We start from the raw sequence: 24789 nt of genomic DNA, 5'->3' as shown, positions 1-24789 counted from the left end.
TATTTGGAAAAATAAAATATTATTGAAATTATAAAAAATTATCACAAGCTGTTTTCATGCAAGACATTAATTAGGCTTTTATAAATGACCATTATTAATATTAGGTTTCTTATCTTTGAGGATGCTCCTGTCTGTTTTATTGATAAGTTGCATTCAATATTTGGATTATTTTCACAAGTGAGAGGAGAATCATGAGACTGAACTTTCTTTGGATTTACTCTTCTCCACAATCTTATAAATAGAGAACAGGGGACCTCAGAGGATGGGACACCTTAAAAGGTGAGCTTGAAAAGATGGATCAAAGAGAGAAAAGATCAGAATGTCCATTTAGCAAATAATAGAACATAAATCATTATCATCATCATCAGAACTGACATTTATATAACTCTTTAAAGCTTGCAAAACACTTCCCATGTTAAGTATATAGTATAGTGATAATGCGCATTTACAAGTTATCTCATTTGAATCCTTGTATGCAGTACCATAAAGAGTGGAAAAGGGAATGCAAAAAAAAAAAAAAAGTAGAGGACATAGTATTTGTAGATAGAGCTTTAAAAGAGATAATTTTACTTAGCCCTTTTTTTTTTTTGCTGAGGAGGAAACTGAGGCACAGAAATATATAATTGAGTGATCCTAGGATTTAGGAGACTTTTGCTGAATTGAGTTGAATTAAAGACTTGATGACCATTAAAGTTGAATCTACATCATTTGCTCAAAGTTATGCAAGTAGAATTAAAACTGGGGTTTAGATAGATCTTTGGATTCAAAGAGAGATTTCCTTCTGCTATTAAAAGTTATGCCAAAATGCATAACTCTGACAGTAAACTATAAGTATATGAGGAAACTGAGGCAAACAAAGACTTGCCCAGGGTCATAGAGCTAGTAAATGTTTGATATTAACATTTGAATTCAGGAAAAGGAATTTTCTTGACTCCGGATCCTGTGCCTTATTCCCACACCACTTCAACACTCAAAACTTCTTTAGCCTCCACTTTCCTTCTCTCTCCCCCCACTTTTCCCCCCTCTCTTTCTCTCTCTCCATATATATATATATATATATATCCACATACCTACATATCTTACTCTGTTTCTTTCTCCATATTCCATATATATGTACACACACACACACACACACACACACACACACACAATTATAAAGCTCGTTGCTAGGTACTGGGGATACAACTGATATAGTTCCTGCCCTCAAGGAGTTTAAAATCTAAAATATGGCACAATGCAAAGATCCCTGACTCTGAAGTCAAAGGGCCTGGATTTGAATTCTACCTCTAATACTACCTAAGGAACCTTGGTTGAAGTATTTAATCTTCCTATACCTTCACATCTTCAATTTAAGAGAGACTTCCTATCTTCAGCTATCAACTCCTGTGTGAGACATCGTAAAATATTAATTTTTGATGAATGACCGAGTGATTTAGCATTTAAAGCTGGAAGGAATGAGATGATGAGACTCTTCACTGGAGTAGAACAATAGTCTTTTGAGCTAGGATACAGAAAAAAAAAACCAAAAAACGCTTGGACTCCTTCAGCAGTTGGAATTAGCATCAGAGTTTAAAGTTGATTCGAAGGAACCTTGAATTTACCTCCAGAAGCCAGAATTGCTAGTTATAGCAGTGGGGAATTATAAAATCTAAGCTTTTTATTTTATAAATAAGGCTACAAACTCCAAACGGTCACCGTTTCGCCTAAATAGTTAATGGCAAAAAGGGACTTGCCTAAAGTCACACAAATTATCATCTTGCAGTGGCTTAGAAGCTACCATAAAGGGAAATGGGGTTTTTATGGATTAGAACTCAGGACTTCTGAATCCAGATCTCATGCTTCTGCCACAACTATTTAATGACTATGACTTTAGAAATAAGAGAGGAAAGAACACAGCAAGGTAACTAAGTATTGCACTTAATAAATAAATGTATGTTTGACTACTTTCAGGCTTAGCAAACAGGGCAAGATGTAAAAGCCAAAACAACAGCCCCAGGGGGCGTAAGCGCGAGAACGGGCTCCTTTCCCTGACCCCTCCCCCCGCCTCCTTACGTAGATGGAGTCAGAGGGCCAGCGTGCGTGAATGCGTACGTGCGTGCGCGTCTCCGTCTGAGTTTGGCGCCGCCACCGCCTCCCTAGCGGCCAGTGGGAGGAGAGATAAGGGGAGGGGAAGGAGGCGGAGGAGGAGGCGGAGAGAAAAGGAGGCGGAGGCGGTGGCGGCAGTGGTTTCTGAGGGACTGAGTGAGGGAAGGAAAAGAAGGAGGGGTGTGTGCAGAAGCCGGCGAAGTCAGGGCACCTCGGCTGGGGCAGGCAGGGGCGAGTGGGCCGAGGCCGAGGGGCACGGGGCCCACAGCCGAGGCAGCGCCCGACGGTGAGTTACCAAGGGGGGCGTGAGGAGAGAGCCGGCCCGTGTTGGGCGGGAGCCGGGGAGGCCACCAGAGGCCCCCGGGGAGAAGGGAATCGCAAGGTCGGCCGGGCTGGGGGAGGGTGCCGGGGACTGGTAGTGACCGAGGTCAGTGCCGGTCAAGGTCCGGAAGGGAGCCGGGCTCTGTGTGCCCGCCGGACAATGGAGAACCCAGTCTTTGGTCCCCTCCGTTCCGGGGCCTGTGTGTGTGTCTGTGTCACCCACCCGGGCTGCCAGGACTCCTGGGATGTTTGGGTCGAGCTGTGGGTATCCCACCCCTGGACGCGAGGTGCGTGTATGTCACCACCCCGGCTTGCCGGGACTCCAGCAATGTTTGGGTTGAGCTTCGTGTGTGTGAGTGCCGCCTCCCCGGGCGCTCGCTCGGCCCCAGCCCAAATCGAGGATGTAAACACCGACTGCCCCGCTTCCCTAGGGCCGAAACCTTCCTCTGGGGGGCTCTCCAACGAACGTGTGTGTATGTATGTATATGTGTATTTGTATGGGTGAAGGTGGCATCCGCGAGTCGCGCTTCGGGTATCCCCTGCCTCCGTATTCTCCCCGAGAAAAGCTGTCTTTTTCATCTTTCACGGTTTGAACTGATCGCCACTCGCTGCACCAGCTGTTCTGGACGCTGACTCAGGCACCAAATGGCGCCCGGGACCCCAGAGACTTAACTCTTCCCTTCTTTCTCATCACCTCTGCCTTGCTCACATCACTCCCCCCCGCCCAAATTTTTGTTGTGGGGGAGGGTCAAATATATTGTAACAAGCTCTAGGATAAGGCTATTCTTTCCTTTCAAGATAGTCGGGTGAAGGAGAAGTTCAGGGTCGTAGGGCATCACTTAACCTGCTGCTCTGGTCTAGGAAACAAATTAGTAACTTTGTTTCTACCGGTGGTTGTGAAGGATTCTGGTTCTTTGGTTCAGTCTGATAACGAGAGATTCTCCTGACCCAGAAAAGGGCATGTCTTTTCTTTCTCTTTTCTTTTCTCTTCTTTTCTTTTTTTCCCTTTCCTTCCCTTTCCTCTTTTTTCTCTTCTCTTGTTCTTGTTTTTCACATTATTACTTTGAGAGCCTACTACATGGGTGGAGTTAAAGGCATCCATCCTTCTTTGTGTGTATGAATATACACGCATAGAACAGAGAGTATCCCAGCTAGAATATTTTTTCTTATCATGGTTCTAATCCTGGATGTTTAAATGGCTTTGTATTGAAACTTTTTGCATGAGCTTTTTACCAATTTAGTATGTTCTATTTTAAAAGTCCCCAAAGTCCTACTTAGAATAGAATTTATCTTTCTTATGCCAATACAATTCAATGTATTGAAAATGAAGTTGTTTAGGGGCTTTTATATATAGGAGTACCTCTGGCTACTATACTATCTTTATAAATGCATGGATTAGAACCAAAAGTTTTTTCAACCTTATTCTCCTCCTCCCTTCCCCCCCTTTCCCCCTCTCCCTCCCTATTTAAAGATGCAATCAACTTTCAGAAATACAGGCTAGGGACCTATCTAGAAATGAACACTGATCTTTTCTTGCTTGTAATTTTTTAAAGATATTAATTAATGACTGCATGGTTAATGACACTGCAAAAATGAAAATCAACAAGTTAGTGGTTAAGTTGTAAAAATTTGGATTTGCAAAAGAGGGTGGTGAATTTTCAACTTTATTTTAGCTGAGTCACTTTAAGCTTAGTCACTGTTTCTTAATGCTTAGAACTGAAATTGGTAACTCTGAATATTTTATTAGTTTCTCCCCACCTCTCCTTCATGATTTTGGTTATAATCCGGTGCTTGAAACCAGGAAAATTTATTCTTTGTGCATCAGGGTTTGGGTTTTTTTTTTTACCCCTACCTGATTTACTGATTTGGGAGTGTTTTGTTTGGAAGCTTCTATTTTCTGGAGATGATGATTTTCTTTAGCTGCTTTGTTTTTTCTAGAAGTGCTTATTTTTTTATAATGCTTTTTCTGACTCTTTAGTTTACCTCACTTTAATTCTTCTTAAACTTGATGCATGTATTTTGTCTTCTTTGCTTTCTTACCTGCAAACTCCTATAACTTCTTAGCTTTTTTCAAGGTTCCGTTCTGAAAGAAATCTTTCCTGATTTCTCAATGTTTGGGGATCAGAAATCTCCTGGTCCCCCCAATTTACTATATATTTATTTTGCATATGTTTTTATTGACTTGTAGGTACTTGTATTGCCCCACAGAAGTTCAGTGACTTTCTTTGTATCCCAATTCCAATTTCTTTTTTCACCCCTTGCATTTATTGAGTGAATTAAATATTAGGCAATATTTGACAAATACTAATGGCTAATAATATAAAGTTTTAAAATTTGCAAGGTGTTTGAAGTTGTGTTACTTCAGTTGATTCTCTTAGCAACTTTTATGATGGGTATTTTTTCTTTTCCAAACCTGTATTTTTTTTGACTTTTAGTATGTCCTAGAGTGACTGCTCCCTTTACCTCTATTGCTGTTGGGCAGTTTTTAACTCCTCTGCAATTTGTGGTCTAAAGTATTGTCTGGGAGGTTTGGTGGGTTTAAGAGTTGCCTGGAGGCAGCATGGTTGAGAACTACCTGAGGGCAGTATGGAATAGCTTTGGGGTTAATGTTTCTTAAGTTGCTTTAAGCCTATGTGGCTGAACCTTCAATTTCCCAACTAGACAATACTATTACTACTTTGTGTTAGCTTCCTTAAAAGTAGAACTTTTATTTTAAGCATATTATGCAGAGTGTTATCTAGTTTTGAAATAAGCTTGAACAAAATTAGATGAAGTTATTAGATTAATTAGAATATAATATAAAAACTTGATTTTTGTGAAATGAAGACTTCTTTATAATTCTTTTTTTCTTTTTTTTTTCAAGGCAATTGGAATTAAGTGACTTGCTCAGGGTCACACAGCTTCTACTCTATCCATTGCACCATCTGGCTACCCCTCATTATATTCTTTGAATAGCACTTCCCCATATTCTGACAATTTAAAGACCTAATTTTTTGTTATTCAGTATGTTTCTGTTTTAACATCTGATTTGAAGTTTTCTTCTTTTTCTTAATAGAAATTGTTTTTGGCCCAGATTTGTGTTTTAGTTGGTGTAGGTAACTCCTATTAAGGGATACTGTCTACTAATTAAAATCTGCAGCAATTTATGGTTTGAAAGTTGATTAGAGATACTAAGAGATTAAGTGATTTGTTTACTTGAAGTCTAGCTAGTTTGTGTATGAGCTGGGTTTTTAAGCCTTGTAAACCTGAGGCTTCATTTATATCTACTACTTTTTAATCCTTCTCTTAGGAAATGATGTAGTGCTAGATTTGGAGTGGGGCGTGGAGGGACTGGTTCAAATCCTGATTTTGCTGCTTATATCTCTCTGACTTTGGGCAAGTTGCTTAACTTCTGTGAGCCTCAGTTTCTTCATTTCTAAAAAGGAGGAGGGGATTGAACTTTTGATGGCCTCTAAGGTTCATTCCAGCTCTAAATCTACAATCCTAATGAATTTACAATAATATACTTGCTCCTTGTGAAAATTACAAGTAGTTATAACTTTGGGGTTTTGCAAGTATAGAATAAATTACTGATCACCATAATTGATTAAGGAAGCTATACATATAAGGAATATATCATAAGTGTAAGAGGGGAAGGGAGAAAAGAATAACCTTTTGAATTTCTTTTGTGTAATAATTAGGCTATTCTGTTGCAATTTATAAAGTCATGATTTGCTGCATCTTAAACTTTTCTACTAATAATATGCTTTTAGGTTTTTAATGTTATTTTAAAAGTTCTTAATATAAGTATGTCCATTTCCATTTGTGACCAAAATTACACATTTTCAACTATTAAGGTACCGAATGGGTTTTTTTAGAATTAAGTTCAATTAACTGTTTCTTCAACAGCTATCATATACTGTATCATACCTTAAAGTCTACATACAAAGAAAATGAGTGTGACTTTAAGACTTTCCAAACAGTTTTCACTATAGGGTTCACAATTGTAAACTTGTCCTTGGGATCAGATGAGTCTGCAAAATTATAATCAAACTATCATTGTAGAAATACTTTTTCCTTCAATTATTTTGGCTGTTGAATGGAGAATTTCAACTTCTAAATCTGTTAATCTTATGAACATTATATTAAGTGCTTCTTCTTCAGTCTTCCTCATGCAATGTTGAATGGGAGATCGAAATAAATGAAAAAAAAATTGCAAAGAAAGCTCTCATCCCACCTCTTATTATAACAAGTAAGTTGGCGTTTATAAATTGGATGCATTTGGAGAAGTGATTGTCTTGTCTTTATTCATTTTTCCCCTTCCTATATACTCACTTTTCTCTAAACACATATATCTTTTTATCTTGAATCTAACACTTCTTGCTTTTTTTAACCTTCTAATCCTTAAATTACATGAGGAACTTGATACCTACAAAAAGAGGTACTTTCCACTCCATTAAATTTCTTAATTCCTTGCTGCTCTTGGTTAAATATATATCCAGCTCTTGACTCTTTCCTGAGATTTATTCTCACATCATTTTGAATTATATGTTCTATGGTTATCGTGAATAGAGTCCTGTAATCAGGAAAACCTGAATTTAAATCTGGTCTCTGATAGTTGATAAGCTTTGTAACCCTGGACTTAATCTCTTTGCCTCAATTTCCTCATGTGTAAAATGGGGATAATAATAGCACCTACCTTTCATGGTTGTTATGAAGATCAAATGAAATAATAATTATGAAGCACTTAACACAGTGCCTGAGAACATGTTAAACACAACTTTTGATGTTACCTATAATCGTTATCATTATTATCTAAAACTTAACATCATTCATATTTAAATTTCTAACTGTGGATGTACATCCCAGTGCTTGGTTCTGAAATGTCTTCTATACTCTTTCATGCTGCCCTCATCAGTTCCAGTAAGTTTAATTTTCTCTGTATAGATGGCTCAAATATTTATATATCTAGCCCCAGTTTCCCTCATCTACAGCTGCCTGGTAGACATTTCAAACCATCTGGCCCCAAGATCTCATATTTTTTTATGTTCAAAAACTCCTGCACTTTTATGCACTTCTATCTCCTCCTTTAATTTTTAGTGCTTTTTCACTCCTTGTAATCACCTTGTTTTTATTTCTTTAGTATATGACTGTATATGAATATTAATCAACAGGCATCCATTGAATGCCAGGCATCAGATGCAGGCAAAAATGAAAATCTTTGCACTCAAGGGAACTTAATAGTTTGTTCTGCAGGCAGGAGTTATTAAAATAGCTGGATGGAGTCCATGCTTTGGGAAGGATTTGGGAGGATGTCTCTGAATTTAGAATTTAGTATTTTGATAACTATTGAAATATAATTGGTTTCTTTTCAAATCCTATGTATTTTATGAGTTTAAAAATATTCTTAGAAGAGTTCCTTAGGCTTGACCAGGCTGTCAAAGGGAGATAGTGATCATCACATGAAAAAAATTAAAGTTTAAAAATGTAAAATATCTAATTTAATTTCATTAGACTATGAAATCTTTTTAAAGAGATTGTGAATGTTTTATATATATAATATATATATACGTATATATATATACACACACACACACACACACACACACACACTTTCATAGGATTCTCAAACTCAGCATTAATAAGGAATTTTAAATATTGTTCTCAGTGTCTTTTAAAAGTAAAACATTGAAATTCTTAGAGAAATTTATGGCAGGTTATTTTTGTGGGAAAGGGGTTGTTATTTAGATTTTGCAGTTTTGATAGTTGATATTTTGAAAACATTATTGTACAAATAGTTAGGAGACTGGAATCCTAGTTTGGGTTTTACCTGTAACCGGCTTTGTAACTTGGACTTGAGTCACTTCACCCCTTTGGACCTCAGTTTACTCATCTCTAAAATGAGGGAGTTAGACTTGATTGGGGCTCTTGATTTTTTTTTTTTTAATATCAGAGTGAAGATAGTATGGTGAAAGCCTTATCAAAATAATGTTTTTAGATGCATAAAATATATATTATTATAAAGTACTTAATTTTCTTGGAACATACTTATTAAGATTTTTTAAAGAAATAATTATATTCAAGGTTAAGAACTTTCATGGACTAAATAATCTCAATTCCTTTTCCAGCTCTAGTCTTTGGCTTGGGATTTCAGAATTCCAATTTGAATGGTCTTTCCAATACATAAAATTGCTTCTCTTCCTAAATTCTTTTGCCAATCTTATCTTCCATCCCAACGCTCTAAACTATCAAAATTCTCATTTTTCATAGTATAATTTTTAAATCTCATATTACTTTCACTTAGTGACACTGAAATAATGGTGTTTTGGAAAGTTCAGGAGACTTTGGTAAGGAATTTATATAACCTTTGAATCTTGTTTTCTAAATAAATGTTTTGTAGTAACTCTTTAATTTAGCTTAAAAATATGGTAGTATTTTTAAAATTTGATTTTGTTTGTCTTTCTTAGAATTTCTTTTAAAAGAACATGCTTACTAGAAATTAATGTTACTTATAGATGACTAATTTATTTAAAAGTAATTAATAGATTGTTGGAATTTCTGTTAATAAAAATTTTGTGCAGTTAGCCTGGTTGGGGGACCTAGATAGGAATGCTGAAGGTTTGTTTGAACTTGAATTTCCTAATTTCATTGGCTCTTTTACAAGGCAAAAAGTAGTAGAGATTGTTTCACTGAGATTTCACCATAGTTTACTTGATTTCAGTGACACTACTTAATGTGTTTCTGTGGTTGAACAGATTAGACAAATTTGCCATATGTAGCAGCTCCTAATTTACTGCCAAGATAGACTTTGAATAGGTTGTGGATTTCTCTTTTTAAAAATGACAGGAACTAAGAATGTATGCCAGATTTCCCTTAATGATTCCTTAGATAGAAATGTGTTATATTAATTAGTAAGTGAAATCTTTAACAAAATTTGCATCTAACTTTCAAAGAAGTGGTTGACCATCTGAAAACATCTGAAATTTTAAGTTAGCACATAGTATAATTGTACATTTATAGTTTGATGTGTACTGCCTGTGAGAGATTTGGCTGTAGTGAAAAGTTGGAATTGGAAATCTCTTTTCCCCTTTTTTTAGATTCATTTTTTTTTTTTTACTCAAGTGGGCAAAAGAAATATGTTACTATATCATTTATTCTGTTTAGGGTAGTGTAAGGAGAATAATTTCAAATAGCATTGGTTTTTCCAAAGCATATTGTTTTTCTGACACTGGAAAAAGAAAAACAATTATGCCTGATTGCATATTTGGTAGTACATGATTTCTGTCTTGATGCATATACCTTTTCCTCGTTAAATTTTCAAAATAACTTTTGGTAAAATATATGGCTAAATTTTGGGCAGGCGGTAGCACAATGAATAGAGTGCCATGACTGGAGTCAGGAAGACTCAAATGTGGCCTGAGACATTCACTTGCTGTGTGATCCTGTGCAAGTCACTTAATCCTTTTTGCCTCAGTTCTTCATCTGTAAAATGAGCTAGAGAAGGACATGCCAAACCTCTCTAGTATTTCTGCCAAGGAGACCTTGAAATTAGGGTCATAAAGAGTTGGACACAACTGAAATGACTTGAACGTGGCACGTGTACAGGACAGATTTTTGTTGTTAATGTCACTTATTACTGATTTTTCTCTTTTTTTATACTTTTAAAATAGGTTGGTTTATTAGTGATGTCTTCTTAAGTTTTGGATTGACCTTGGTGATATAATAGTTATAATAGTGCCAGTGTTAAAGGAATAAAAATGAGAAGTTTGTAGGATTCTCAGATCATCTTAAAACTGTTTTCTATAGTGATTTTCAGACACAGCATTAATTTGCAGGGTTTTTTGTTAAAATATATTGAAATTTATGAAAGTTTTTAAAGCCTCAGTAGGGTGATTAATCATTGGAGCAGACTCCCAAGGAAGGTTGTGTAGTTTTCTAGCAATCTTAAAATTGGACAATTAGTTAATATATCACTGCTTAACTTATTGAAGTTATTTATAAGTAAACTTTTGTACTAAAATAAATGATTAATATTGTCAATTATTTACTGTGTGTGTGCCCAATAATTATTTCCTCGTGTCTTTAGTATTTTTCAAAGTAGAAATTAAATTACAAGAATTTTTGATGTGTCAAAGTTTGAATTCTGTTCACTTGCCCATTATTTTTGAAAACAAACTTTTTTGTAACAGTTGTAAGGTATAGGGCTGTTTAGCCACTAATTTTAAACCTTTTGAATTTAGTTAGTCTTTATGTTGTGTTCTGACAAGTTTGGTCAGCTGACAAGTGTGTATAATGACATCAAATATCCCTACAAATTCTAGGAGCTATGGTCACTTCTTTGGAACTGAATGTATTTTTAGGTTTCTCTCTTAGTAACAGTCAAGCTTATAAAACTTCAGCTTGTCAAATGAACTCAGCCTTGTTGACATTTTAAAACAAGAACACTTACAGCTGTTTTCCTGGTGTCATCATGTAGTTTCTTTTTTTCTTTTTTACTAAAGTTTTAAATACCTAACTAAACTTAAGATAGTTATTAATCTGTTAACTGTTTTATAATCTTTAACTCAGCAATCTCATAATTATATGTGTTTTTTTTATCCTTGAAAATTTTCAAAATATATTTAGCTATTATTTATATTATGCTTATTAACTAAGTTGTGTTTACATATTCTGCCTATAGCAGTTTACTTATTCAGTTCTTTAATATTACTTTAATGTGAAACTTAAGCTCTGTCATTCCCTTGGCACTATTGCATACCATATATATCATCTGGAAACTGTACTACTGAATCAAGCAAAGCTGTGCCAGTTATATTTTGGATGAAAATTTTTGCGTGAGAAAAATCTGTATCGATTAATAACTTTTGAAGGAACTACAAGGAAGGTAGTATAAAGAAATACTTTCAGCAATACCTGAGTTCAGATCCTTTTCTGACATTTTACTATTATAACCTAAGGCAAATTCTTATCTCTATGGGATATTCCTATTCACTATTCCTTTTTACTTCTGAGGACTTTAGGCTCTATCTCTATGAGCCTTAAGTTTCTTCAGAAATGAAAAGGAATAGTTATACTTGTCCTATCATTGGGTTGTTACTCAAAGGAGATATGTAAAATGCTTTGTAAACAAATATAATAATTAATATCATTGAGAGTTTTTGCAAAAATGGATTGATCTCAGTAGTTTTAGTTGGTTTCCCAGAACTAAAATGTTCTTTGAGAATAGAGGCTTGGAAGAATTGGATGTTTTATGTTCACTAAGATCTAAAAGTCCGAGAGAGGAAGCAAGGAGAAGTAAACAAGGATTTTTTTGTGTGCGTGTTTCATGTTTTGTTTTGTTTTTTAAACATCTTCTTTTTTTCCCCAATTACATGTAAAGAAAGTTTTCAACATTTACTTTTTTAAGATTTTGAGTTCCAAATTTTTCTTCCTCTTCCTTCCTTCTCCCCTTCCCAAGACAGCAGGCAGTCTGATACAGGCTATACATATACAATCATTTTAGGCATTTCCATGTTAGTCATACTGTGAAAGAAGGATCAAAACAAAAGGGAAAACCATGAGAAAGGGAAAAATCACAATAATTTTTTAATAGATGAAAATAGTATGCTTTGATCTGCATTCAAACTCCATATTTCTGTCTAGATATGAATGGCTTTTTCCATCTCAAATGTTTTGGAATTGTCTTAGATTGCTGTATTACTGAGAAGATTTAATTTGGTCATAATTAGTTATCACACAGTGTTACTGTTACTATGTAGAGTGTTCCTGTTCTGCTGACTTCACTTTGCATTAGTTCATGTAAGTCTTTCTAGGCGTTTTTGAAATCGTGTTTGATAATCATTTCTTTATAAAACAATAGTATTCCATTGCATTCATATTGCACAATTGATGGACATCCCCTCAATTTCCAGTTCTTTCCCACTACAAAAAGAGTTGTCATAAATGTTTTTCCACATGTGGATCCTTTCCCCCTTTCTTATGATCTCTTTGGGATGCAGTCCTTGTAATGGTAATGGTAATGCTTATGCTTTGGGCAGCGTTCAAAATTGCTCTCCAGAATGGTTGGATGGGTTCACAACTCTACCAATAGTGCATTGATGTCTCAAGTTTTTCCATATCCTTGCCAATATTTATTGTTTTCTGTTCCTATCATTTTAGCCAGTCTTTTAGATACGAGGTAATAGATCAGAGTTGTTTTAATATGTATTTCTCTCATCAATAATGATTTAGAGCACTTTTTTTTTCATATGACTATGAATGGCTTTAATTTCTTTGTCTGAAAACCGCAAACAAGTATGGTATTTTCTATGTTCCGGACATTGTGTTGTTAAGTCTTCCTGATTCTAGGCTCAGTGCTCTATATACTGAAGCACCTAAAAGAGAGAAACAATTTTTTGCCCAGAAGTTTGAGTGCTAACATTTGCTGTTGATGTACAATTTATTTTTTAGTTGTGATTTGTTATAATTTATCACTACTATTTATGAAAAAATCACACACTGCTGATGTACAAGATTCTGGAAAGTAATACATTTGTGATCCCAGACCTGAAGAAGCACAGAGTAAAATTAATAACTTATGTTTTTGTATTGTGATGAAGTTTTATAAAGCATTTTTGTGTTTACTCTTAGGTGATTCAGTGGATAGAACTCTGGGTTTAAGGTCAAAAAGACTCATCTTCCAGAATTCAAATCTAGCCTCAGACTACTAGCTATGTGACTCTGGACAAATCACTTAATCCTGTTTGCCTCTGTTTCCCTATTTGTAAAATGAGCTGGAGAAGGAAAGAACAAACCATTCTAGATTTTTTGCTGAGAAAAGTCCGTGTTGGGTCACAAAGAGTTGGACATGAATAAAATAATAGTGTATTCTTATTTGTTCTCTAGGTATTGAATAGATATATGGTGAATGAATAAGTATTAGCACATTGATATTTTGCTAATTATAAAATAGTTAATCTTTAAGTTCCTATTCTAATCTCATTTTTTCTTGTTCAACTTTATTTACTTTGAATTTTGGAGCTAGGGAGGACTTTGATGTGATTTAGAGAAATATTTTGATATATTAGGGCACTGAATCTGAGATGAGAGAATCAAACCTCAGATTTTGACTTTGCTTTGTTCTTTGTCATTTCACTTGGTCTCAGTCTCTTTGTAAAATTAAATGTTTGAAATAGTTAATCTTTATAATTATGCTCAGCATTAGAGGCTCTAGTCATCTCATTTAAAGAGTAAACTGAGAACTGGAGAAGAAAATAATGTTCCAAGGTTCGTATAGTAAGTTAGTTGGAAAGGAAATTAGAACCCAAGTCATCTGACTCTCAATTCAATATTGTATCTACTATATCAGAACCTTTTTAAGATAAGGCTGTCTTGATTTAACTCTTACCTTTTTCTGTCATTTATTTATGATACAAAACTTGTTTATTTTAAAATTCTTGATCTGTTTAGTGTTCAAGTAGAGTGGGGTGGATCAATGTCTGAATGAACAAACATTTATTCTATCCCCGAGTGATTTTTCATTGCAAAATAACCAAAGAAAAATATATCATTTTATAAGAAATTCTTTGAATATAGGTCACAAACATGTTAAGTTACTTGTGAGGAGAGGGTATGGATTTCACATTCAGTACATATAAAATGCTTTAATATAATTTTTAAGGTGTGTGTGTGTGTGTGTGTGTGTATGTGTGTGTGTATGTATATATATATATATATATATATATATATATATATATATAAAATAAATGTTTTTATGAACATCACTAAGTAGGGCATAAGTATTAAATGAAGAATCATATTAGTCTTTGAACGTTCTAGAATGGAAATTTCTGAAATGTTTTCAAAAGCCTAAATCAGGAGTTGGCAAACTATTTAATACTAAACTGGTTATTTTTGTACAACTGAGAGCTAAGAATAGTTTTTACATTTTTAAGTATAGATTTGTATGTACAGTGTTGCGCCCTGACCTAGACAATCCTAATTATGTTGTATTGAAGCTCTTTAAAGGATATAACATTTAAGGGAAGTCCAAATGATCCACTAGCAGGTCTTTTAAGTATCTATTGAACTATGTGGCCTTAACATAGTCTCAATTAATATATGGTTCCTCTAAAAGCTGTTGGCATTGTTATAAAATTGTCCTATTTTTATTTTTGACTAAACTTTATTTTTATATGGTAGAATGATGATAGAAAGATGTTGAAGACAGTAGATAGAAAGTATTTCGTTACATGCAAGTATTAAATTGCCTAAGTTGTAAGCACTAAATTATATAGACTGATAGGGATAACTTTGGCAAATTAGGTTGCATTTATATTTTGTTCACAAAGAGTATTCTTTCAGTAATCATTTTTGGTGTTCTGTATTTATTCATTCCATGTTTCTGCTGTAGATTAGATTTAGTTTTATGTTTAGAGGAAACCAACTTCATTTGAGGGGTCAGAACTCTTTGTTTCTGAAATATCAGTACTGTTCTGTCTGGCAAGCACTTTTTAATCACATATTTTTTCCAGGCACTGTTGTAACCCCTAAACTATAACTCTTTGTTTTAATCAGACTCATTGTAGAGGTGATTATATATTGGGTGGGAGAACCAGAGAGAATCTAATATCTAGGACAAGGGTTTAACATTTTGTGGCAGTCTGGTGAAGCCTAAGAGACCCATCTCAAAATAATGTCACAATGCAGTAAGATACATAGGATAACAAAGGAGTCAAATTAAAATAGAATTTATCAAGATTTTTTTAAGTTTATGGACTTCAAGTTAAGAATTCCAGCTCTATGTTTGAGACTACAATGCAGAACATGCCATTGTACTTTCTTTTAGATTAGGTAGAAGGAATTGGAAATACTGCATAAGGAAAATGGTAATTGGGAATAGGGAAGCATCATAAGAAGGCCCCTTTCTTTAAAAATATTTTATAATTTGGATTACCCAACTCTTAAACTGCAAGTGAATTGTTACAATATCATTCATACCTTAGAGCAGGGGTTCTTAAAACTTTTTTCTACTTGCAGCTCTTTTTTACTCAAGAAATTTTTACATGATTCTGGGTATTTATGTATATACATATAAATCAAACATTTGATGATGATAAATCATAATTTTACAACATTCACGTTCAAATAGAAAACGATATGTGGGGTCACGCACCACAGTTGAAGAAACTGGGCCTTAGAGTTAATTTAGTTCTAACTCTTTAACTAATATCAGTACTCAAAGTAATGGAGTTCTAACTGATGAGTTGGAAGAAGAAATGTTGACTTGGAGTGGGATAACTTAGAAATCCAAAAAGACAGCATGAGAGTATCAATTATTTTTGAGCTAATTGAAATATAAATGCTCTTTAAGATCCCTTGCCAGCTCTAATATTCTTTGAGACTATGAATGAGAATCTCAAATGCTTTTTAAAAAAATACAAGGAGGTTCTAGTCACTGTGATTAATGAAACCCCCAAAGTGATTGCCTATATTTGGATTTGTACTATTTGATGCTATAATTTTGTAAAATATGTTAATTAGTTCCAGCCCAATGGAAATAAGCATTAAAATAGTGCAACCATTTCAGGGATTCGTTGTTCACTCTATTCATTATTGAACTAATCAGGGTCTGGATGTGTTGATTATTTGTTTCTAGCATATGTTTCATTACAATATTTTATTTTTATATATGCCAGTGTATTTCAGCTCCAAAAAAGTTCATAATTTGAATAATAAACTATTTCACAAAACCTTTAAAATATTCATAAACTGACCAGTTACTTTATTTTTTATCTTCTTGATTCATTTCTACAAATAGAGCCCGATTTGCCATGATGGAAGAGGAGCAGCAGAAGCAACATTCACACTGTGTGAATTGTATCAGTAGACGATGCATGGCTCGACCAGAAACTGGAATTTCCTGTGATTTGATTGGCTGTCCATTGGTTTGTGGAGCAGTTTTCCACTCATGCAAAGCTGATGAACATCGAGTATTGTGTCCACTTGAACGAGTGCCTTGTTTAAATAGTGGCTTTGGGTGTCCTTTTACAGTTACCCGAAGTAAAATTGCTGAACATCTAGAAATATGTCCTGCAAGTGTGGTATGCTGTACCATGGAATGGAATAGATGGCCGGTTAGTTATGCAGACCGAAAATCTTATGAAAATCTAAGCAGAGATGTAGATGAAGTGGAACAATTAGACATGGCATTGGCCCTTCAGGACCAAAGGATGCTCTTGGAATCTCTCAAAGTTGCCACTATGATGTCAAAAGCAACTGATAAAATATCAGAATCCAGAGAACAAATTCCAGTTAAATCAAGTGTCCCTGATGTACCACACACTAATGGTTTGGTGTCTGTTGATGGAGAGTCTTACGGTGCACTCTACCAAGCTACAGTAGAAACAACTAGAAGTTTGGCTGCTGCATTAGATATCCTAAATACCGCTACACGAGACATTAGTATGTTAAATACGAGGCTGTGTGCTTCTCCAAGTGAAATGGAAGAAGAACAAAATTCTGCAGAAAGCTTGAAGATTAAGACTTCAAAAGACTCTGAATATCCAAATGAAGATGAGATGGGAGCAGTTGGTGGATTTGACCAAAATGTGTCTGGTCAGAATTCTCAGTCTGAACAAAATGGCTCAAATGATTTCTGTTGTGACTTGAATGATAGTTTTGATAGCACTTCTGCTTTCTGTAATGGCTTTCATTTGGATAATATGAATACAGAGGTGATGGACCATAATGAGGATTTTACTAGTGAATCAGATCTTTGTAATTTAACAAATGGTGAATGTGCACCTTCTGAGGAAGCTTTGCCAACCAACTCACTTTCAGTAGCAGCACAATTTGAAGAAGGAATGCAATCCAGTACTTTGCCGAATGGAACAGTTCAGCATATCCTCTTACCAGATGACTCCAGTGGAGGGGAAGTACTAGAAAATAAAGCAGAACAAGAAGGATTGAGGAATGTGGATGTCCTTTCTTTAATTCGGCCCCAGTCATTTAAATTTTTTTCTGGTTCCTGTTGGTTCAAAGCAAAGGAAGATAAAGCAGTAGATACCGCAGACTTGGAAGTTACTGAGGACCCAATGGGCCTTCAAGGAATAGATTTAATCACAGCTGCTTTGCTGTTTTGTCTAGGAGATTCTCCTGGTGGAAGAGGTATATCTGATAGTCGTTTTGTTGATGTCTGTCATGTTGACTTTGGGACTCAAACTTTTTCACTTCCTTCTGCAATTTTAGCCACAAATACAATGGTTGGGGAAATAGCTTCAGCTTCAGCTTGTGATCATGCCAACCCACAGCTGTCAAATCCAAGTCCTTTTCAAACACTTGGACTGGATTTAGTATTGGAATGTGTGGCAAGATACCAAATCAAGCAACGTTCAATGTTTACATTTGTTTGTGGACAATTATTTAGAAGAAAAGAATTTTCTTCTCATTTTAAGAATGTTCATGGTGACATTCATGCTGGACTCAATGGCTGGATGGAACAGAGATGTCCTTTAGCTTATTATGGGTGTACATATTCTCAGCGTAGGTTTTGTCCTTCAACACAAGGGGCAAAGATTATACATGATCGTCATTTGAGATCATTTGGGGTTCAGCCATGTGTTTCTACAGTATTAGTAGAGCCTGCTAGAAACTGCTTACTTGGTTTACATAGTGACCATCTAAGTAGTCTTCCTTTTGAGGTCCTACAACATATTGCTGGATTTTTAGATGGTTTTAGTTTATGCCAGTTTTCATGTGTATCACGGCTAATGAGGGATGTGTGTGGCAGTCTGCTTCAGTCCCGTGGAATGGTCATACTTCTCTGGGAAAAAAGGAAATATCCTAATGGACATTCATCATGGCAGATACGAGAAAAGGTTAGTTTTATTCTTTGCTTAAGTTTGACTCTTTTCCTCACCACCACCATTAATAAAATTAATGGCTTTCATTCAGGATGACTGTTCACTCAGAATTTCTTTGAAGTGACAAATGAGACAATTAGAAGAGATGAATTTATTGAGGTGGTTATTTTCCACAATCATGGATTTATATCAGATTTCTTAGAATTGCTGTGCTGTAAGCACTTCCATCCTTCTTCATTAGTTTGCCACAACTACTTATTGTGACCATATCACTTTTTCACTTGCTCTCTAGCCTTGGTTCCATTTAAATAAATGCAGTTATGATTTGCTATCTTTTAGAAGACTAGGTGAAAATTATCTTACACTTAAAATAGGTTTCCATGTTAATCTCAAGGAGTTAATTAAGCTGTAACCTGGATAGAAGGAAGTTATACAAAGATGGAGCTTTTCACAGTTTTATAGATATCTCTGCTAATCATATTTTCATAAGAATGTATATTTTGGAATGGAGTAAAGGAAAGGTATATAGGGCATTCTCTTAGATTATTGCATTGTAAGTATGTGACACCTAAGAATTTAAATTTTGTATAAAAGATAAGAGTGGGTTAAGGTTATATCTTGAAAGGTTGGTGAGATTTCATTTGGAATTTTAATAAATTCTGTTACTCTTAATTTCTGCTAATTATCAGAATGGCACCATTTGCTACTTTTTATAGAAAGTCATAGTCCAATTTAATATTTTAAAAAACATTTTCATACAATATAGAGATTGAGGTGCCTGATTGCATGTAAAAAAGAAAGGAACATGCAAGAGACATGTCTGCTTTTACCTTGTTTATCATAAATAAGAGATCATAATAGAAAGTGAACTTTTAAGTACTTTAGAAGTTCCCTTGCTTATGTTTCCATTTTTGATTGCTTCACCTATCCTCAAACTACAGCCTGAGGGCCAGATGCTGCAGCTGAGGACGTTTATCCCCCCTCAACCAGGCTATGAAGTTTCTTTATTTAAAGGCCCACAAAACAAAGTTTTTGTTTTTACTATAGTTCAGCCCTCCAACAGTCTGAAGGACAGGACCCCTGTGTCTAGATCCTTCTCTTACCTTTATTCTCTGCTTGGGTCTTCCTAGTTCTGTCATTGCTTAGTAGCAGTCTAATATTTTTTCATGATTTGGCCAGGCTAAATTGGAAAAGCTTGCCATTATAGAATCAGCAGTTTGTTGATACATAGTTATGTAAGAGATCATAGCTGAAGTAATTGATAATATGGAATACCTCTCACTGGTTTGGGGAGTTAGAAGTAATGATATCAGAATTGGAAGATTTTAGTTCTGAACATGCCAGAGCTTTGCTACCATAATGTGAGTGTTTAGGCCCACTTGCCAGCTCTAATGAGATATCCGTGTAACATGAATGAATTTGTGCCTAATAAAATAATGAGAGTTAGGAGAAAATCCTGGAAAAATCCATATTTAATATTTAAAGAAGAATGCTAGTGGGAAAGAAAATAATAGTATAATAAATAGCTAACAAGAAAAATCAACTTAATGAGATAATACAACATTTTTTTGAGGTTTTTAAAACCCTTCATATATATTCTCATTTGATCATTATAATACCATAGGAGGTAAATTATATAGTTTTTTTTTTTTTTTTATAGATGATGAAAATATCCCCTTTTTTACAGATGGTGAAAATAGGCTTAGGTGGTTATGTGCCATCCAGGGTTACATAGTTACTGAGAATTCAGACCCAGGTCAGAAATCATATTGGAGTGGTTCAATTTTTAAATGAGCTATCTGGTCTTAATTCCAAGCCAAGAAGTGATATGGCTTACTAAATTATCTAATATCATAAATGTTTATTAAAGTAATTAGATTGTACCTAGTTTTATTAGTATTAATAGTTCTTTTAATTGCTTGGGGACATAACCACTACAGTCATAAAGTTTGCATTCCAGTAGAGTCAAAGCAGCGACTATAAATTAGTTGTGAATTAAATTCAAAAAATAAATTTTTTTTTGGAGGGGGGGGGAGTCATTAATTGCAAAGTCTCCCATCAAAGTAGAAATGTGTATATTTAGGGTAATATATGTATTATGAATCCTTATAATCAAATTGAATCTGAAGTCCAGTTTTCTTTCAGGTATGGCGATTCAGTACTGCATTTTGTTCTGTGAATGAGTGGAAATTTGCTGACATCCTTAGCATGGCCGACCACTTGAAGAAATGCAGTTATAATATTGTAGAGAGAAGGGAAGAAGCTATTCCATTACCATGTATGTGTGTAACACGGGAACTCACTAAAGAAGGACGATCACTACGCTCAGTCTTGAAACCTGTACTTTAAATGATAGTTACTCCTTTTGCGCACATACAATCACACCCATTATCACCTCTGTGTAATATGTGACACTTTATTAATGTACTAAAGATAATGTCTAGCAAAATCTTCTGTCACTATGTATATAATGTTTTGAAGTGACATTTATTTTTTATAAAATCTAAGTACAATTTAGTTGAAACAATTTGCCTTAATGTTTAAAACTTTTGAAACTTGCTGGACAGGATAGTTTTTTCTAACTTATGTTGGTCATATTTTTGTTGAATTGATATTTAGAATTAGTATTTTTAATGTGTGCATATTTCGATCACAAATTTTTTGAGTTTGATATACTAACAGGATCCTGACCAAATGATTTTGTACTTGTTTTCTGCAAGGTGTGACTCTTTGCATTCAAAAACTGAAACAATTAAGTTTGCAATATATATTTTAGATTTTAAAATAACTAAGCTATTTTAGTACTGCCATTAAAAACTGCGGCATTCTTGTTCTAAGTACTTTCCTTTTACAAATTGTTGACATATAGGTGACCTAGAATGTATAGTTTAAAAAGCAGTGTGTGTTAAGCAGTGTGATTGAAACATTTATTGTTTCTTTAAAATACTCAAAGGTTAATTACTTTTGTGTATTTTTGAGAGTTGCACAGAAAGCAAAACTATTTTTACCTATTTTTGTTATAGCTAACACCAAACTTCATGGAAATATGTAATAGTAACAAGTTAAAGTAAAATCATAAAAGATGAATGCTTAAAAATCTTTGCATATGCATTTACTTTAACTCAGATCTGTTTGTGATGTTACTTATTTTGCTAGATATTGATATAGTTTTAAGAGAGGTGGGTATATTGCTTCTCAGCCTTTTTGGGCTAAGATCAAGTGAAGAGAGGTGGGGAAATATATACCTCATTTTAGGTGTGAACTAGAACTATCAAATGCACAAATTTTAAATATTCAAAGGGCTTAACTTATACATTTTTATGGGCCTTAAAAAGCATTCTGTTTTTTACTTTGGTCAAAAAATGCCACTGTATGTTCTAAGGGGCATCTTGAACTATCAATAAATGGTATATTGTCTTCATAAGATGACAGCCCATTAACTACATAAATTCATCTTAAGCCATTCTCACCCACCTTTAAAAACACTACCAGACAATTTCCATACAGTCTTCCATAACGGGAAATGAGAATGATATTTTTGGATACAAATCAAGTAGTGTTAAGTAATATATCCCATGAACATCACACTTGGAGTATTTCATTATATCAGCTTTCTGTGGATTGTGGTTGATGACTAATGCCACTATTTAGAATGAGAATGAGTGAATAAGCATTTGAGAGCATTAAACAGGAAAGAAGGTGACACATTTACTCTTAAATTTGGGGGGAAGAGGAGATGGGAGGACACAAATTTCTGGCATTTTATTAATAGTGGTAATTTGCCATCTTTACACCTATAAATTCTGAAACACGGGTCCTTTTTCGTCTCCTTTCCTATGTCAGATCCTGGGTGAGCTATATTATTACTAAGTTCTTTCTTTGTTTCCATGTATGGCAATCAGGCTGGGTAGAAGCATTCCTTGGCCACTGGAAAGGAGTTCTGTAACAGTTAAGAATTGTTTTTACTGAATCAGGCCCTTATTGCAGTTGATAATATCATAGAACTGAAGAACAATCAACTCTTTCTTTGCCAGTAATTTTAAAGTAGTACATTCATTTCTCATTGCCTATACCTGATTTGTCATATGTGAGATGTTAAGTTGCATAAACAAATATTAAGTTTTCATGGGAAATCAGAAATGAAAATAACAGATAATAAAATTCTGCCATGTAAAATATTGTAGATGTGGAAAAGTGTGTATGTAATTAGGATAACAGAAGCATTCATTTTCCTTTGATTTTGTCATGGTACGAATTGATGTAGATTCCCAAGGTACGTTTTCTATCATAACATCTCCATTGTCACATATCTCTAGTAGCTTTTTTGTTTGTTTGTGTGATACATCGTATTTCCATGTTATATAATTTGGTTTTGTTATATTGTTGAAATTCTAATAAAATTAATGTTTGTTTCCCCTTTATGTGGCTCAATAACTTTTCAGAAATCAGAACAATATAAATTTTTATTTGAGGCAATTTGGAATTTATCATAATTAAGCATCATGTACTGTGCTGTACATCATCTACATGCTGTCCAACTTATTTCACTTTTCCTAGGCTTCCTGGATTGGTCTATGCAAAAGCCTTTTTTGTATTTCTTTCCCTCCCTCCGGCTCCCTCCTCTTTCCCCTCCCCCCCTCCCCCCCACATTTCTAGATTTGGGTATGCAGAGGGTAGAGAGCTAGTGGCAAGATTATTTTCCCCAATTCTGATGATAATAAGGGACCTAGCCTTATTCTATGCAAAACCTTTTTGTAACTGTTGTTTGACCTAATACCTTTTTTTTTTTTTTTTTAATTTTGTTGATTTGAAAAGTATCTTTTAAAAGGAGGCTTATCAAAAGTCTTTTAAATTCAAAATTCATTATCTGCTTGTGTTCTTTTTAAAGGCTGCTTCCTTTTGTCCTATCTTACTATTTATCCTACTACCTACCAGAGATACTGTGAAAACTTGGGTCTGACTATCCACTATTTTGCAATAAATACTACTGGTAATACTTTTTTCCTACTAGCATAGGTAATTGCAAGTTAATATGTTAGGGCTTTGTTAGACTAAAATAAGAAAGTCAAAAAACAGTATAGTGCAGGACAGCCTCATGTAATTGCCTCAGCAGTTTAAGCCCATGTGACAGTGAATTATATTCCTGTGCATTTTTGTAGCTAATAACCCTATTTAATTAAAATGAAATTATTTCCATGACACAAATTAAAATGTATTTTGACTTTAGTGTATATTTCACTTATTAATTTCTCCTTTGGAGGAAATAAATTGCTGTGTAATTTTTCTAATTTGTTGATGCTCTGTGAATGTTGTATCACCTAAAATTTTACTTGCTATTTGTTTCTAGTATGGAGATTCCACCTCTCAAAATTTTAGCATAAATCAGAATTACCAAAAATTACCAAGAGATTGGATTAATAGTCCTTAAAAAAGAGCAAAAATGACCATGTGAATTAAAGAAAAAGATTCTTAGTATTTTACTAACCTAGAGACTTAATGTGAGGGACTTTATAAAAATTGAGACTTTATTGACATTTTTAGTAAGATAGACTTTTTATATATCTTGGGCCTTTTGCACAACTGGTTCTTTTTTTCTGTTTTAATTAAATTTGAAACTAGAAGGGATCACTAATTTTCAAATATCAAAGACTTATATGAAGTTTTCTGTTCCTTTGAAATACAATACAAAATGAATAAGACATATGAGTACACAAAACAATTTGTAAACAAATTGAATTAAATTTAATTAAATTAATATTAAAATTAAATTAAATTAAAATAGCTAAAATTAAGTGAATGAAAATTCTAATGCCATGATACCAAACTCAAGTATAGCTGTGATTGACTACCTTTGTATTTGGATGCTGATCTCTGACAATAAAACCTGATTTTCACCACTTGTTATCTAGACCTAGAACATAATGGAATATTAATTAGTTTTGAACATGTTCTAGCATATTAGAAAAATTGTGTGCAAAATTAGTAATAGTTATGGTTACTTCTTAGAATGTTATACATTTACAGCTTGATTTAAATGTGAATGCAAGCTGTCTTTGTAAAGACAAAATCATTGATTCGTTTAAAATATGAGCAATTTACATAATGATAATTTTCCTTTTTGAGTCACCATTCAGTTGATTGTAGTGATATTCAGGTATTTAGAAACTCCAAATAGTTTATAGATTCTTTATAAATATTGCAGTTTTTATAGATGTGAAAATAGTTCCCAAAGATGGTTGGAATTTGAGTAAACAGATTAGAAAGTAATATGCAACCTGACAAGTGGCTCATTTCTGTTTTATGGTACAGTTAGACCCGGGAGAATTAGTTACAGGTGTGGGGAAATTGTTGGCAATGGTATGTTTTTTGCTTTAATTTGGTCTCAAGAACCAATAGATAGAGAAGAAAAGTTAAGAAAGCAGATTGCTTTCTTGCTATTGGAAAAAAAGGTGGTTTATGGTAAGTGTGACATGCTGGTTACTGAAATCCTTATGTATTCATTATAAGCTTTTGGTCATTTGACAGGTTTTTTTCAGCCACTTTATTACATATCCTAAATGTA

At 34.2% G+C, this 24789-nt stretch overlaps 1 protein-coding gene across 1 annotated transcript; it reads left to right on the top strand.

Annotated features, from left to right (window-relative positions):
- The first annotated feature begins 2178 nt into the window (after positions 1 to 2178).
- On the top strand, positions 2179 to 22646 carry FBXO30 (F-box protein 30). Its single transcript, XM_051997906.1, has 3 exons — positions 2179 to 2371; positions 16184 to 18242; positions 20373 to 22646. The coding sequence occupies exons 2-3, from the start codon at positions 16197 to 16199 to the stop codon at positions 20574 to 20576; spliced, it is 2250 nt and encodes a 749-aa protein (XP_051853866.1). The 5' UTR covers positions 2179 to 2371; positions 16184 to 16196; the 3' UTR covers positions 20577 to 22646.
- The last annotated feature ends 2143 nt before the right edge of the window (positions 22647 to 24789 follow it).

The sequence above is a fragment of the Antechinus flavipes genome, chromosome 4, assembly GCF_016432865.1.
Source record: "Antechinus flavipes isolate AdamAnt ecotype Samford, QLD, Australia chromosome 4, AdamAnt_v2, whole genome shotgun sequence".
NCBI lineage: Eukaryota > Metazoa > Chordata > Mammalia > Dasyuromorphia > Dasyuridae > Antechinus > Antechinus flavipes.
The sequence above is the reverse complement of the archived record's forward strand: the minus strand, read 5'-3'. Positions and strand labels throughout refer to the sequence as shown.

Coding starts and splice junctions, on each gene's coding strand:
- FBXO30 (XM_051997906.1), top strand. CDS start 16,197: ATGATGGAAGAGGAGCAGCAGAAGCAACATTCACACTGTGTGAATTGT. Junction 18,243..20,372: donor CATGGCAGATACGAGAAAAG/GTTAGTTTTATT, acceptor GTTTTCTTTCAG/GTATGGCGATTCAGTACTGC.